Genomic DNA, 16,913 nt, shown 5'->3' on the forward strand with positions numbered 1-16,913 from the left:
ATTAAACAGTTTCCCATCAGATCTTGTGTGCAGCAAGATGCCCTCTGGTGAAGATCCAAAGGCATGCTTCAGGAGGAGTGCGAAGAAGATCCCAAACAATGTCGGAGCAAGCACGCATCCTTGTTTGACGCCGCTCCTGATTCTGAAAGCATCCGATAATGTGCCGTCATATTGGATGGTTCCTCTCATGTCTTCGTGGAACGACTGGATCACCTTGAGAAACGGTGGAGGACAGCCTATCTTGTGGAGCAGTTTGAACAGACCATCCCTGCTGACCAAGTTGAAGGCCTTGGTCAGGTCGATGAAGGCTATGTAGAGTGGCTTCCTCTGCTCCCTGCACTTCTCCTGCAGCTGCCTTAGAGAGAAGACCATGTCAACGGTAGACCTCTCTGTGCGGAATCCGCACTGTGACTCGGGGTACACCCTCTCAGCAATCTTCTGGAGTCTGCCAAGGATGATGCGAGCGAACAGTTTACCAGTGACGCTTAGGCGGGAGATTCCACGGTAGTTGTTGCAGTTGCTTCTGTCTCCTTTGTTCTTATACAAGGTTACAATGTTGGCGTCGCGCACATACTGTGGAACCTCACCCTCTTTCCAGCACAGGCACAGTAGCTCGTGTAGGGGTTCCAGGAGTGTGTCCGCGGCACACTTGATTACCTCTGGTGGTATACCGTCCTGGCCAGGGGCCTTTCCTGCTGTAATGCTGTCGATGGCTCTCTTCAGTTCATCCACAGTCAGTTCCTGATCCAGTTCGTCCATTACTGGTAGGAGCTCGACGGCATCGAGGGCTGCATCAACCACAATGTTCTTGCGTGAGTACAGCTCGGAGTAGTGCTCAGCCCAGCGCTCCATCTGTTTGGCTTTGTCAGCGATGACTTCACCAGATTTGGATTTCAGAGGTGCCATCTTGTTCTGGGTGGGTCCTAATGCCTTCTTCATACCCTCGTACATTCCTCTGAGATTACCAAAGTCAGCACAGGTCTGGATGCTGCTGCATAGCTGGAGCCAGTGGTTGTTGGCACAGCACCTGGCTGTCTGCTGTACTGTTCTTCTGGCCGCTCTAAGTGTTTGCTGGGTACTCTGGCTCAGTGAGCATTTGTACTCCAGGAGTGCAGCGTGCTTCTTTTCAATGACTGGAATCATCTCATCTGAGCTAGCTTCGAACCAGTCGTTCGTGTTTCTAGCTTTTCTTCCAAACACTGACAAGGCCGTATTGTAAACTGTATCCCTCAGATGTTGCCATTTGGATGTCACATCGGTGCCCCCAGGGCTGCTGCGCAGATTTTCCTGGAGGGTCTTTCTGAACTTTTCAGCTTTCTCTGAGTTTGCTGTCTTTCTGGCGTCGATGCGGGTCCTTCCAGCAGGTTTAGAGTGGTACAGCTTCTTGGGTCTCAGCTTGAGCTTGGAGCAAACTAGCAAGTGATCTGTATCACAGTCAGCACTATGATAGCTGTGTGTCAGAAGGACGTTTTTGAGGTTATTACGCCTAGTGATGACCACGTCTAGTTGATGCCAGTGCTTCGAGCGTGGGTGTCTCCACGACACTCTGTGCTGTGGCTTCGTTTGGAAGAATGTGTTTGTGACGCACAGATTGTGGTACGTGCACAATTCAAGGAGACGCTGTGCATTGTCATTCATTTTTCCCACACCGAAGTGTCCTAAGCAGGAAGGCCATGAGGCCCAATCAGCTCCAGCTCTTGCATTGAAGTCACCCAAGATGTACAGTTGTTCACGAGCAGGTATTTGCGCTACAGCAGCACTAAGCATGTCATAGAACTTGTCTTTTACTTCTGGTGTGGCACACAGGGTTGGGGCATAAGCGCTGATCAGGTGGACGAGACCGGCGCAAGTTTGAAGCGTGATCCGAAAAAGTCTTTCTGATCCGCCCATGACTAATTCCACCATTTGTAAAAGGGTGTTTCTGATAGCAAAGCCAACACCATGCTCTCTGGGTTCTTCTTGGGCTTTACCCTGCCAGAAAAAGGTGTAGTCCTTTTCCTTTAGAGATCCCGAATCTGCGAGTCGCGTCTCTTGCAGTGCAGCGATATCAACTCGGAGCCTCTTCAGTTCCTCGTTGGTGACAGAGGTCTTTCGGGTGTCACTGTTGGCCTGAAGATCTTCAGTCCAGCCGGTCAGCATGGTCCGCACATTCCAGCAAGCAAGTTTAAATTGTTGATGTTTCTCATTTATTGTTGATTTTCTTATTGGTTTGCCTGGTGCCCAAATTTCCGTCACTTGTCAGGTTCAGGAACCTTAAGCCTCATGCACCCAGCGAGGCAGGTGAACTGTGGCGGGACAGTACCCTATTGGCTGGGGGCTGCCCAGCTTGAGGTGGGCGGTGACTGTCCAGTGAGATGCAAGGATCTCTCCCACCGTCGAAGGCAACCCCTGGCGCTCGTTCTCTACGCCAATCGAGCAAGAGCTTATAACCGGTATCTGTTGCCTCCCGTGTTGACGCAACGTTGTTCAGCGGTGCCGGAGTACCTCTCCGGGTGCGAGCCTGGGCACTTATTATGGAGACTCTGGGCTGCCCAGACACCAGTGTCCCCCTCTCAGCTTTGCTGATATAGTCCAAAGGAGAGGATAACCTCCACGTCTGGTACCAGCTCAGCTGCAGGAGTTGCTGGGACAGTGCCAGAAGTTGACACCGAACCGCCTTCGGACTCCACTCCGGATTTTCTGTCAGGGTTTACTCCCTTAGCCTTTCTCCTTCCCAGGATAACCCACAAGGCAGTGGGGTGATATTAATAATGTATTATGGGAATTTCCTGAATTCATATTAGTAAGTAGGTGAATTCAGATTGAAGCATGTTTTTTCAGTTTGTTTCCTCTTTTGGATTCATCTTAAAAATTTACTGAGTTCAGAGTGTAACTTGTCCAGACTTGTGCTTTATAAAGTGGGTGGGAACTTTTAAAGCTGATAATAGGAACTTAACAGAGCAGCCAAACCTACTGCTGTGGAAGCTTAGAAGTGACTGTTCACCAATGTGATAAACTTTTATTGGTTTGTTTGTTTCTTAGGTTCGGTCATCATTTAATAGGGAAAGAGTTGAATAAATTTTGCGTGAGACTTAAAAAATGCTGAAGTTAATGCATTGCAAAGAAAACAAAAGCTCTGCTTTTTAATTAGTTAAGACAGTTCATTGAGATGATCACACTGCACAATGTGTAGGTGAATGGAATTCATATCTCATGGGTGTGTTGATAAATGTAACAGACGATTTAAGTCAAATTTACAAGATGTGTTCAACCAACAGATATATAGGAATAAGGCTATTGTACTACCTTTGTGAATAAAGATTTGTAAATGATCTTGCTAGTGTGGTCTAGTAGAGCATAGAACTGTTTTCTATTTCTGGCTCTGCCACTGATTCACTGTGACACCTCTAGTAAGTTGCTTAATTGCTGTTTGTTTGGATATATGAAAATGCAGATAACATCTCCATGGTGCGATATGATGCTTAATTGTTTGTAAAATGTTTAGAGAACAATAGAAGTACAATAGAATAGCAGAATATTACTATTCGGTATTTAACTCTCAGAACACGTTGTGTGTGGAGTTGGGAGAAAAAGACAGTGCAACAAGGGCAGCCTGAATAATTGCTGTATTAATACACTCATATGTTCTTTAGACTCGACCTCTAGAAATACACTCGAACTAAAGGCACTGGAATGCAGCATAGCAGAGCTTAAACTTTTGGTTATTCCTTTTCAAACATAAAAAATAATCCTTATTATCATACCTTAAAGGATGTTCTCTTTTTTCTTTTCTTTCTAGACTTTATATTCAGAGAACCCATCAAGTTAAGCAAACCAGGGGAATTGCGTGAAGAATATGAAAGCCAGCTGAGGAAGGTACAGTATTCTGTCTCATGGTGACTTTCTTTTAAAATAAGTTGGTATCCTGACAGATAAGCCTGCTTATCTATGTGGGGAATTCAAGTGGTTCTCTTCTAAAACAAAGGTCGTTTATCCCTTTACATCCTTCAGTCAGTTCAGGAAAATGTTGGCAGTTGCCAGTGTTTTTGGAACCAGCTAACTGCTGTCTTAAGCCATGTCTACACTACAAACATCAGTTGACACAAGTTACATTGGCTTCTTGCATCAGTGTTTTGTGTTCACCAGGAGTGTTGGTGTTAAAAAGGACTCCCGTCACAGGTAGGCATCCCAGTGTGCCACGCTCTGCTGTCTGGTGCGATACTTTTCGGGAACTTTTGCTGTGGGTTGTGGTGTGGAAATGAGTCTCTCAAGATTTCTGAGTGCTAGGAGTCAAGTTCCCAGCGTGGAACTTTCTCAATCCTCTAACTAGGCATTTCCCAAACTGTGTTCCATTCAGTGTGAAAAGGTGTTCTGTGAAAAAATTTTGATGCAATATTTTTCCTGCTCAAATATAAAATAAGAAATTGTGTGTATCAAAAATGCTAAGGTAGTAGTATTTGGATTGTAGATCTATTCGCATTTATAATACATTCATAATAGTATAGTTGTTATTGTGTGACTTGTGCTGAAAGATGAAAAAACACTCTTCCCATTATAAAAAACTGTCAAATGTTACTTATTTTTATTTTCCAGCAGTCTTCTATAAAAATAACAAATTTATAGAATCACAAACTTTAAAAATCTTTTTCTATACCTAATCTGTTTTCAGTTTCTTTTTCATAAAAACATTTTTTTAAGATTTAAGGAAAGACGGTACATTTTTTTCAACAATATTGTCCTTTCTATTTTTGTATGAAAGAACAACACTAACCATCCTTTTTTTGGCTGTTACATTGATGTTTTATTTTGGGTTTGTACTTAATTATAGAACTGCTGTCGCTAACTGTCTTCCTATCAGAAGGACATTAGATTTCATTCAGATGATTTTCTTTTGTTGTTTTTGGTTCTTTGTAAAATAAAAGACATCTAAAAAGATAACTCTTAAATCAACTTCTGAACATCGCATGTGGCAATTTTTTGGCATGAAACACCCTTCCACCCCCCAGGACCAGCATGTATGTGTTCTGTCAATATATTCCAAGCCCAAAAGCAGTCTGTGGCCAAATTAGTTTGGGGAATGCTGCCCAAATACCATCCGGATACCATACGTTTTTCACTTTTTTTTTTTATCTCACAAACTTGAGCAGCACTTTTCAGGGTTTGCCATCTCTAGCAAAAGCGTGGCGTCTACAGACCTCTCTCATTTTCATGAAGGCAGCAAATACAGAACACACAGTTCCCATGTGTTTTCAGACTTGCTGGAAGTACTGCAACAATGGTGGACGTAATGATTTCTTAGAGGACAGTTTGCTGAGGGATGTAGCAAAAAACAATTCCGGGTTGTTGGTGACATTCACAGAGCAGTTTCAGATGGTGGAATGCTGCTTCTGGGCCAGAGAAATGAACACTGGGATTGCATTTTAATGCAGGTTTGAACAGTGAGCAGTGGCTGCAGAACATTCAAACTCAAAAGGTCATATGGAATAATCCACAATGGGGGCTGTTGTCATGAAAGTGTGTAGGGCCATTAATTGCTTCTGCTGCATAAGACTAACTCTCAGCAACTTGGAGGCCACAGTGGATATATTTGTAGTACTGGGGTTCTCAAACCAGGGTGATAAATGCATGCACATCCCTTTTCTGGCACCTTGGATGGAGTACTTTTCTGTGGTTAAGCAAACATTGATGGATCACCAGGGATACTTCACCAATATCACTGTGTGCTGGTCCAGGAAGGTGCCAAGACACGTTTATCTTCAAGGACACAGGACTGTTCGGAAGGTTGCAAGCAGGGACCTAAGCTGTCAACCATCCAATTCCCACTAGTAATATTGAAATCCATGAGTGATTCCGAATTCCCCAGAATACCATTTGCTCCCCAGCTCACTAGGCTGTATGCTGGCCGTCTCAGCAGTATCAAGGATCTATTCAGCTACCAGCTGAATTGGTGCAGCATGACGGTTGAATGTGCTTTTGGCAGGGTGAAAGGACGTTGGCAGTGTTTACTCACTAGATTGAATCTTGGTGAGAAAAATATCCCAATGGTTATACCTGCCTTTTGTTTCCTGCATAATATCTGTGAGGCTGCCTCCAACGTGAAGCTGGATCTGGAGCAGCTGTCTCTTGATTTTGAACCGCCAGACATAAAAGCCATTAAAAGGGCTCAGCGTGAAGCTATGCAGTTGAGAGGCGTTCTGAAAGAACGTGTAAATAGTCAGCCACACTTACGTTCTATGCTGCAGCGTTCTCTAGGCCTGGAGCTTTGGGTGCTGCTAAGAACTGTGTTGTAATTGGGCTGTATATTTATAAATTACTGTTTTCCTGAATCTCTGATTTACATTGTCCTTGCTGTTTGTTTAGAAGTAGTGTGTGTTTTGAGTACTGCTATGCATTCTGCAGCATGCAGTGTGAACTAATAAAGATAACCTTATTGGCCTCAACTAGAACTTCATTGAGTGTTAAAAACAATGTAAAATATGCATTAAACAGGTACATTTTTAACATAAATGAATGGACTGGAAGTTTAAAATTGGGAAGGTAGCAAACATTTGTATCCATTGCAGTACACAAATGCAGTCCATTATGACTACATATACATCAGTAGTGGTTCTCAGGGTATGTGATGCTGTGGTTTTCCTCCTTCTCGCTTGGCGTGGAGTGAGAGGGATAAGGATCTTAAAGCTCATGATGACCTGTGGAATGTTGGGTGGTGCTGGGAGCTGCTTCCACGGAATTGTACCAAAACAGAAAAGGGTACGGAGTTGTGGGATTTTTTGGACTTGTAGGCCTATCTGTGTCAGCAACATTCATGTTTGCTGCCTAGGTTGACATGTTATGTGCTGTTGCCCTCTTCTTTTCCTGTTGTGATTCCTGGGCCTTTCTCCTGTCTGCTCTTTCTGTCACCGTATTCCTCCATCCCTTTTGGGGTTTTTTGGAATAAGGGTTCTTTTGAAGATGGGATTTATTTTTGAAAGAGCATCGTCTACACTGCTTTTTTTTCTTTTGAAAGAATCTCTTCTGAAAAGAGATTATGCAAATGAAGCACGAGAGATGTAAATCAGTGCCTCAGTTGCATTTTCGATTTCCCTCATTTGCATTCCTATTTTGAAAGAGGAATGCAAATGTAGATGCAGCCTACATGGCTAGCTTGTTAATTGCAACTATGCTAGCTGAACTCATCATGCACTGGTGTGGGAAAGTGTCCTACCTCAGAGAAAAAATAAGGCAGCCATCTCTAAGAAACATTTGGAAGAGGATTTCAGAGTATCTCCATGAAAGATTTTCATGGATATGTCTCAGGAGGATAGCATAAACTACTTTGCCTTCCTACCTGCCTAAGCAAACCAGGGAATAGCAGATGTTGTCCCTCTAGCTCTTCTCATATAAGTAAAACAGTGAAAAATTCATACTTACATCTTATTAATTAGGACTGGGTGACATTTTAACATTCAGGCATTGTAAGGAAAAATGGAGACACACATTTTGACTAAGACCATTTCCCATTCCATGTGCTCATCTGTACTCAGCTGATGGGACTGGCTAGACTGTGGTAGAGCCTGAAAATAGTCCTGTTTGGGAGTAAAGCTAGACCACCCTCCCTCTGGTTGTGGCCTCCCCTAAATCATCTGTGTTGGTCTGAAAGGTGCTGGGAGAGTTTGCTGTGTATGGCATTCAGCTGGCAAAAGCAGCAGGTGTGCAACTCATCACATTGACTGTTGGCCTCTCAAGCATTCTGGTGTGCCTTGCCATTTCTGTCACTTTGATGCATTTTGTTGATCCTTGTCAGACCACTTTGTGTGCATGCTCATGGATTATCCTTATTGCTGTGGCTGGTCCATAGCTCTGCAAGGTGCAGGATATCCACTTTTCCTGTCTGTTCCTGGCCATGCATGTTCCTAGGCATGGTTGGTTAGACAGTTGCACTCAGAAAGGAGACTTGTTAGGTGTACCAACCAAAATGGGCGGTCAGGACAAAAAATCAAAACTACTCAAGGCGACCTAAAGCAGGGATGATTTCAGACTCTGTGACCCCCAGGCAGTAGAGGTGTAAAATGGTGACCAAAACAATCACTCTTGCAATGAATGGGGCATTGTGGGATAGCTGAGGAGGACTGTTATGATTGCGCTTGCTCTGATGGTCAATCACGGATTCATGTCATTAAAGGAGATAGGTTTGCAGTATCACTGTAATATAGTGGTTACGTTAACCAGGGATAAATATGAGGGTAGATGTATGCTCCAGTAGGATAACACAAGGCAACATATGTCAGTCTAACTTTATAGTGTAGAGCAGGCCTCTGGCTGCTTTCCAAAAGAGAAAAATGTGCCTGCTTGGTACAATTCTGCTGTCTTTGTAACACAGGATTTATAGAAGACTGGAGCATGGGGAAAGTAATAGATGGGTTTGCAAAGTCAGTTGCAGTATAAATATTCCCCTTTTCTACAACATTCACTCATAACTCTCAGAATCTTAATCTGTGAAACTGAAGTTTTCAGTGCTTGGCTTTTGCCAAAACATGAACTAAAAAAAAATTTGTAGAAGAAGCCATTAAAATCTTTTTTTCTTAAACTGTGTGAGGGTGTTTCCCTAAAAAAATTGTTTACACACACACACACATCTCTGAAATGACTGAACTCTGGCCCTAAATATCTAGATTTAATTGTTCTAGAAGTATCATAATGGTTGCAGTGACTGCCATAGTTAAAGTAGGATACATTTCCATTCTAACGCCTCCTCACATTTCTGAGTTACTCATAACTTTCTGAAACTTACATTTTTTTCAGGCTTAAGCCCTGATCCTGCCCTCAGATCTGCTAGTGTGGACACATGGAAACCCCCTGTTTATTTCAACAGGGTTCCATACAAGAGCAAGTGCCTCTGTCAACATATCCATTTGCTGGATTGGGGCCACTCGAAGGTGGGATTTTTGGGTGCTTTGTGGTTGGGGTTTTTTGTTGTTTAAACTTGACCAAAGTGGTTTTTCTGTTTTTTAATTATAAGGACACTAAGTGTGCATTTCTGCATAGGGATGGAAATACATTTTTCCAATGAAATGAAGAGAATTATTGTTATAACTGCGTCTCTTGGCTTAAAAAATGAATAACATTTGTTTGGGGTCTAAAATAGTCATGCTGGGATTTTCTAAATGTATTTCTTAATGGTGAGGAGGAGATCTCCCCTGGTGAGATACTGACCTCACTCATCATTTCTGCAGAATTTGATTTTTCACTGTGTTTCCTTGGAGACTCTATGCAGTTTTTCTTCCTGAATCTGAATTGTGTAAACTGCAAATAGCCCAAATCCTGAGCTCAACACACAACCCAGCCAAATTAGGATGCATACTAGAGATTTTTGCTGAGCTTGAGGGAACTTATTTCTTCATCAGTTGCTGGCATCTTTGTTAATGGTTGAGGGCTTCTACTGCACCCTCTGCTACAGTGGCCTGTGGTATCTAGAGGGGCTTGAAGTGCAGACTCTGTGTGTTTCAGTGAAGCATTAATTTTCCAGATCACTAGATGCCTAGAACTTCTGGGGCAGGGATTCATCCTTCCTCCTCCCTATATTCCACAAACCTTTAATGTGAGCACCATCACTGCCAGGTATATCTCCTGCTTAGTGAACTTGTAGCTGTTTTATAGCTTTTTGCATAACTCTCTTCAGTCAACAAATATTGACTGTATAGTAGACCTAATTTAAATGCTTGTTCACTGTGTTTGGGTGTCAGTCTTGATTTTTTTTTTCTTTTTTAAATTTTGAAGTTCAGTGTAATAAGTCAATTTTCATAATTTTAATCAGCTATAAAGCATTGGAATCTTTTTATAGAAAAAAAAACCTGATACTCTTTCTCATTACCACTGCAACAAAAAGGAAACATTTTAATGTATTTCTAGTATTTTGATCATGTCACTTGAATGTTTTGGGGGTGGATTTTTTGTCTAACTTCTGTTTGGCCTAATCCGTCTGTTTTCCTCTTTTCAATCTCTGTTCACTGCCAGACTGAAGACCCTCCTTCCTTCCCCCTCACAGTGTTTATACATCCTTTATGAACCACATCTGAAAGAGATGGAGGTTGGGTTTTTTTCCCCCAACTTTTATCCTGTGAGCAAAGAACAATGTACTCTTTCTGGAAGGTTGTCAAGTGATAAAATGCTCTAGCTCTTATCACCAAACCTTCTGTGACAAATACACAGCTTTTAGAAAGGAAACATTTTTAAGCCAAGTAAAGTCTTGTGAGCTGAATACTGCCCCTCCTTGACTCTCGTAAGCGGAATTTAATAATATCACCTTGTATTGTTACTTGGATAGAGCCTGGAACTAATGGCAATGTGGCCTGAGACTGAGTATGATTCCTTATGTGTGGTACAACTTCTTATTTGTGGACCCCAGTTCCTTATTTAACAGGCAGAATTATTTAAAAATATGTATACAGGAGCCCAGACTCCTGAGTTCAGATCACGTATCTAACTTTAACTCGCTGTGATCTAGAGCAAGTCACTTAACCTTTGTCTCAGCTTCTCCACCTGCAAAATGGGAATAATACTTGTTTGTATTCCATATAAGTGTGCGTGATTATTGTTTACAGTGTTTACATTTTACTTTAAGGTACAAGAAGTCCCAGAAATTCTAAGTAATTCTAAGTGTTGACCCTAGTTATAATCCTTTGCAGTTCAATACAATATAGCACCTTCTCCCTCTTGCTCTCCCTTCATAGGTACTTATTTCACTGAAGAATGTTGATTAGATTTAGATAATCCAGTAAAATACTATTCTTGTCACTATGGATGACTTTGTTTCAGAACAGACTGGCACCTCGTGAAGTTAGAATTTTTTTTATATTACTAAGCAAAAACCTGTTGACTTTCTTGTTTTAAGCAGCTTGTTTTGAGTACTTATATTTTTTACCAAGTGCTTGCCTGGTAATGTTGAGTAAATCCATAGTTGCATCCATTTCTCTTCACACAACAGTTTTTTTCCTTTGAAGCTCTTTGTAATCAGTTGGGAAACTCTTCCTGTGGCATGTGCTGACATGTTGATTTTTAGCAGCAAAAGTATACAGAACAGTCTCACCTGAGAAGAGGGCACCTTTAAAGACTAGATGAGGTTGGACAGGTTCAAGGAAGAGAAGATGTCAAATGTGAGTTTACCAGATTTTGGGAACATAGGGGCTGTGTCTTCACTTGCGTTCCACTTTTGAAAGAGGCATGCAAATGAGGCAAATTGAAAATACAAATGAGGTGCAGATTTACATATCTGGTGCCTCGTTTGCATATTCTTTCAACAGATTTTTTTTTGAAAGAAGAAAAGCAGTGTAGTTGCGTCTTTTTGGAAGAAGGGCTCTTTTGAAGATGGGGTTTACTTTTGGAACAGCTGTGTCTACACTGCTTTTCTTCTTTTGAACGAATATGCAAATGAGGCACCATATATGTAAATTTGCATCTCATTTGCATTTTCAATTTCCCTCATTTGCATGCCTCTTTCAAAAGAGGAATGCAAGTGTAGACACAGCCCCTATGTTCCCAAAATCTGGTAAACTCACATTTGACGTGTTTTGTCTGTTCAGATCATTAGCTGGTACGCTGAGGAATGTCTGGCTCCACAGGCTTTAATATTTGTATAAATTGCGGCAAACATGTGCCCAAAAGTGACCCCCCCCACCCCATTCAGCCTGTTTGGTTTGCTTGGGGGAAGTACACTTACGTGATCACTGCTCAGTTTGTAAGGTCTTTAAGCGCAGAACTTTGAAAGATAGAGCCTAACACCTTAAAGTCCTTTTGATGGAAGCGGCTCCTAAGCCTCAAGAATCTCCAGCAGCAGCAGAGAGTGGAGCATCCTCGGTGCAAAGTGCACCGGCGCCCTCGACCACAGTGCCACTAAGTGCTCTCGGCGCTAGGAGCAGGTGGATGCACTGTCGCCTTCTCAGCGCTATAGGAATCAATCTCCGGTGCTGAAGAAGAGGCGGCACAGGAGACATCACTCGCTGCAGTCAAAGCAGGTTGGCCTCAAGTCCCAGGCTCTGGCACACACTGTTGAAGGGGAGGAGGCTCATGTGTTGAAGCTGGTGCAGAGCAGGAGCCTGCAGGCATTGGACTTGCCCTCAGCGCCAGAGACATTTCAAGCAGCATAAGGAGTGCTTCAGCTGATGGTGCCAGGTCCTTCTCTGTCTATGGAGGACAGGTGCTGTAGCACTGAAACGGAGCGATCAAGGCTCATGGACAGCCCCTGCACTCACATCAGCACCAGTGCTGACACCATATCCAGTGCAGAGCGCTCCGATGCTGAGCCGGCAGATTGTGGGCCAGTGTCAGGTGCCCAATGCGCCAGCACCAGCACCACCCTCGGTGTGCATGTCAGCACTTACTCCAATGGTCCTGCTGTGGTCATGTGCCTCTACATTGGCATCAGAGTCAGACTCCTACTTGAGCTCTGGACAAAGATGGTCACACCATAGCAGTTGCAGGTGCCGTAGTCGTCACTTGGACAATACGGGTTGGCTGCTGGCTTCGCAGATGACTCAATACTGGCCCTTCTGGACCCTGTGGGCATTTCACAAGGCGCAGGGCCAGGCCGTTGGAGTGCCTGTAATGGTGCCGGGGGCCCTGCCAATCCCGTCCTCAGCACCATCGGTGTCACTGGGCACCCCACCATTGGAACAAAGACAAGAAGTGGCAGTCATCGTGGAGCTGCCTGCATCTACCTTGGCACCGTTGCAGTGGGACTGGACCCCTTTGGTACCAGCGCTATCTGTAATTGTACCTCTAGCGCCAATGGGGCAGGCACCAGCACCGGCTCAAGTGCATGGAGCGGTAACGGTGCTGTTTGTGTCACCTGTGACGGAGTTTTCTAGCCAGCTGGTGCAGATGCCAGCTCCACCTACAGTACGCATAATTTCCATGGGTGGGGCACATGCCGGAGCAGGTCAGTACTGCCTTTCCCCTCCAAATGGAGGCACAAGGGCTATCACCTTCTTCCTCCCTGGATGAGGTGGGGAGAGGCTCATCGGCCTTACCTGTATAGAAGGATGGCAGGGCATTTCAACAGCTCCTTAGGAGAGTGGCCCAAAACTTGGGGGTGCAAGCAGAGGAGGTCAGGGATGAAATGGACCCTGTTACTGACATTTTGTCCTCTGCAGGCCCCAGCAGGTTGGCTCTGCCCATAATCAAAACAATTGCAACTATGGCTAAAATGGTTTGGCAGACCCCTGCTTCCACCCTTCCTACAGCCCATAGGAATGAGAAATGGTACTTTGTCCCATCCCAGGGCAATGAACATTTGTTCACGCACCCCTCACCTGACTCCCAGGTAGTGGATGCTACTAACTATACAGAGTTCCCAGGGTTCCAGGGTCTTTCCCCCAAAAATAGAGACGCTAAATTGGACCTCTGTGGGAGGAAGGTCTATTCAACAGGAGGGTTGCAATTAAAAATTGCTATCCAGCAGTCTCTGCTTAGCATGTATTCTTCTAATACAGTCCATGCCCTGTCTAGGTTCTCTGAGATGATGCCATCCGAAGCCAAGCAAGACTTCACAGCTGTGGTGGAGGAGAACAAACTGATTTGAAGGGTGGCCCTGCAGTCAGCATTGGATGCTGCAGACACTGCCATGAGGGCTATGGCCTCTGGAGTGGCAGTGTACAGGGGGCCTTGGTTGCAGGTTTCTGGCCTGCCTCATGTGGTCCAGCAGATGATCCAGGGCCTCCCCTTTGATGGCCCTACCCTATTTTCAGATAAGACAAATAAAAGCCTGCATAGTCTGAAAGACTCTAGGGCCACTTTCCACTCCGTGGGCGTGCACACACCTACCAACCAATGCAAGCGTTTTAAGCCCCATCCTCAGCAAAGACAGTTTCCGCAGCCACAAAGGGATAGCAGTAGAAGGCAGAACAGGATGGGCAGGCGCTGTTCAGGCCAGCAACCTCAAAGCCACCAAAAGGGCCTACAGGGACCCAAGCCACAGTTTTGATGGCACGGTCGAGAGCATTGGACTGATCTCACCCACTCTGGCATTACCCCTTTTTTCGTTCCACCTATCCCCCTTTTACCATACATGGTGCAGCATCACCACATACCGGTGGGTCCGGCGTATGGTAGAGAGGGGATACGCCATTCAGTTTCTTCATACCCCCCTTCCCAATCCCCATCCCTATCCCTTTTCAGGGACCCCTCTCACAAGATCCTGTTATGGCAGGAATTGCAATTCCTTCTGGGTTCTAGGGCCATAGAAGAAGTTCCTCCCAGGTTCAGAGGACAGGGGTTTTATTCCCTGTATTTCCTAATTCTAAAACCAAAGGGGGCTTGAGACCCATCCTGGACCTAAGAGGTTTCAATGAGTTTGTAAAAAAGATAAAATGTCATATGATATCCCTGGGTGTCATACTACTGTTGCTGGAGCAGGGGGATTGGTTTGCAGCTCTTGACTTACAGGGCGCATATCTCCGTATTTCAGTCTACCCTCCTCACAGGAGGTTTCTCAGGTTCGTGGCGGATGGGAACCATTATCAGTTTACAGTGCTGCCTTTCGATCTCTCTGCAGCCCCAAAGGTCTTCACCAAATGCATGGTGGTAGTAGCAGCACATCTACACAAGCAAGGGGTACAGCTGTTCCCGTACCCGGATGACTGGCTAGTCAAGGGTCTTTCCAGGGAGCAGGTGATTCAGCATGTACAGTTGATCCATCAAACCTTTGTAAGCCTTGGTCTCTTGTGCAATGAGGCAAAGTTGATGTTGATCCCATCTCAGTCAGTAGAGTTTGTACAAGCACAACTGGACGCCAGGTGTGCCAGGGCATTCCTGCTGGACAACAGGTTCAGGTTCATGAGGACCATCATCTGAGATATCCTGGCAGTTCCCACCATGATGGCCAGGTACTGCCTGTGTTTCTTGGGTAACGTTGCAGCATGTACCTTCATGGTTCAGCACACCAGATTGAGGATGTGCCCTCTACAGCAATGGCTGTCATCGTTGTATCGCCCTGTAAGAGACAGTTTAGACCTCGTTGACCCTGTACTGGTGGTTGGACAAGGGGGTCGTCCTCACAGGAGTCCCTTTTGCCCCTGAGCAGCCCTCACTTTCCCTAGTAACAGATGCTTCAGAGCCGGGGGGTGAGGAGAGCACCTGGGTCAGCTACGAACCCACACCCTTTGGAGTGTTTTGGGCCTTCAGCTCTACATAAATATGAGGGAGCTCAGGGCCATCAGACTAGCATGTGTGACTTTCCAGGCCAATTTGGCGGGATGTTGCATGTCAGTCAGTACAGACAACACGACAGCAATGTATTATATCAACAAACGAGGGTGCACGCTCCTTTCCCCTGTACCATGAGGCCGTGATGCTCTGGGACTTTGGCACACAGCACAGCATCATTCTGCAGGCCCTTTACTGGCCAGGTGTGCACAGTTCACTGGCGGACCAACTCAGCATGTTCTTTATAGATCACGAGTGGTCTCTCCACCCAGAGGTTGTTGATTCTGTTTTCCAGAAGTTGGGGTATCCCCAGGTGGACCTGTTCACCTCCCACCTCAATGCGAAGTGCAGGATGTTTTGGTCCTACCACAGTCAGAGCCAGGGTCCTGGGCAGACGCCATCAGTGTCCCCTGGTCGGTAGGCTGATATATGAGTTCCCTCCGATTCCGCTAGTTCACAGGGTCTTCCTCAAGATTCACTCAGAAGGGGTGCTGATCCTCTTGGTGAGACTGGCATGGGCCTGTCAGCACTGTTGCTCAACCCCCGTTCACCTGTCCATCTGCAAGCTGATGATGTTGCAATTTGGCTGGACCTGTGGACCCAACAAGAGGGAAGATTGCAACATCCCAATCTCCAGTTGCTGCACCTCACAGCGTGAATGCTCCGTGGCTGAGTGACAGAGAGCGGGCCTGTTCGGATCTCATCAAGGAAGTATTGCTAAATAGTAGAAAACCCTCCACGGTGGGTGACTTATTTGGCTAAATGGAAAGGGTTTTCAGTGTTGGTGTCTCACAGAGGGCTATCTCCCTCATAAGCCCCCATCCCATTGATTTTAGATTACCTATGGGGTCTGGTACAGGAGGGCTTGTCCTTCTTCTCGGTTCGGGTGCGCTTAGCTGCTATCTCAGACTTTCACCCAGGTCATGGAACATCTTCTGTGTTCTCTGACCCTTTAGTCGAAAGGTTTCTGAAAGTTTTAGAAATAATCAAGCCCCAGGTTCAGGCACCACTGTCCCTGTGAGATCTCAATTTGGTGTTAGCCAAGGTTATGGGGGCCCTCTTTGAATCCCTGGCTACCTGTTCCCTGCTGTTTCTGAGTTACAAAACAGCATTTTTGGTGTCAGTCACCTCATCCAGGAAGTATCTGAGTTGAGGACACTTTCAGTGGACCCCTTGTACACAGTGTTTCACAAGGATAAGGTTCGGCTGAGACCTCACCCTGCGTTTTTACCTAAGGTGGTCTCTGTGTCTCATATTAACCAAGACATTTCCCTCCCAGTATTTTACGCAAAGCCCCATGCCTCCCTGAGGGAGCAATGTTTGCATACCCTGGACATTAGAAGGGTGCTGGCCTTCTATATGGATAGGACTAGGCCCTTTAGAAGAATGCAGCGCTCTTTTCTGGCAGTTGGTGATGGGATGAAAGGCCTTCCAGTGTCCTCCAAGTGGATTTCCTCCTGGATAGTGACATGCATCAAGGAGAGTTACAAGTTCACAGGGGTTCCTCCCCCACTGGTTAGAGCACACTCCATGAGAGCGCAGGCGTTGTCTGTGGCGTATCCAGGACATCTGTAGGGCGGCCACCTGGTTCTCAGTTCATACGTTTACAGCACATTACACTGTGACGCAGCATGCACAGGAAGACACTGCGGTGCGCAGAGCTGTCCTGCACTCCGTTCAGGGCTCTGACCTCACCTCCTAGGCATTGGCTTGTATTCACCCACCTTGGAATGGATGTGAGCAATCACTCGAAA

General features: G+C 45.3%; 1 protein-coding gene across 1 annotated transcript in view; it reads left to right on the forward strand.

Moving 5' to 3' along the window:
- The window catches only part of RNF169 (ring finger protein 169), a 52,134-nt gene that overhangs the window by 17,598 nt on the left and 17,623 nt on the right, over positions 1 to 16,913 (forward strand). Inside the window, exon 2 of the mRNA XM_074976981.1 lies at positions 3,779 to 3,855. Coding sequence (XP_074833082.1) covers positions 3,779 to 3,855 — 77 coding nt within the window. The remainder of the gene's footprint in view (positions 1 to 3,778; positions 3,856 to 16,913) is intronic.

The sequence above is a fragment of the Carettochelys insculpta genome, chromosome 1 (assembly GCF_033958435.1).
Source record: "Carettochelys insculpta isolate YL-2023 chromosome 1, ASM3395843v1, whole genome shotgun sequence".
Classification (NCBI taxonomy): Eukaryota; Metazoa; Chordata; order Testudines; family Carettochelyidae; genus Carettochelys; species Carettochelys insculpta.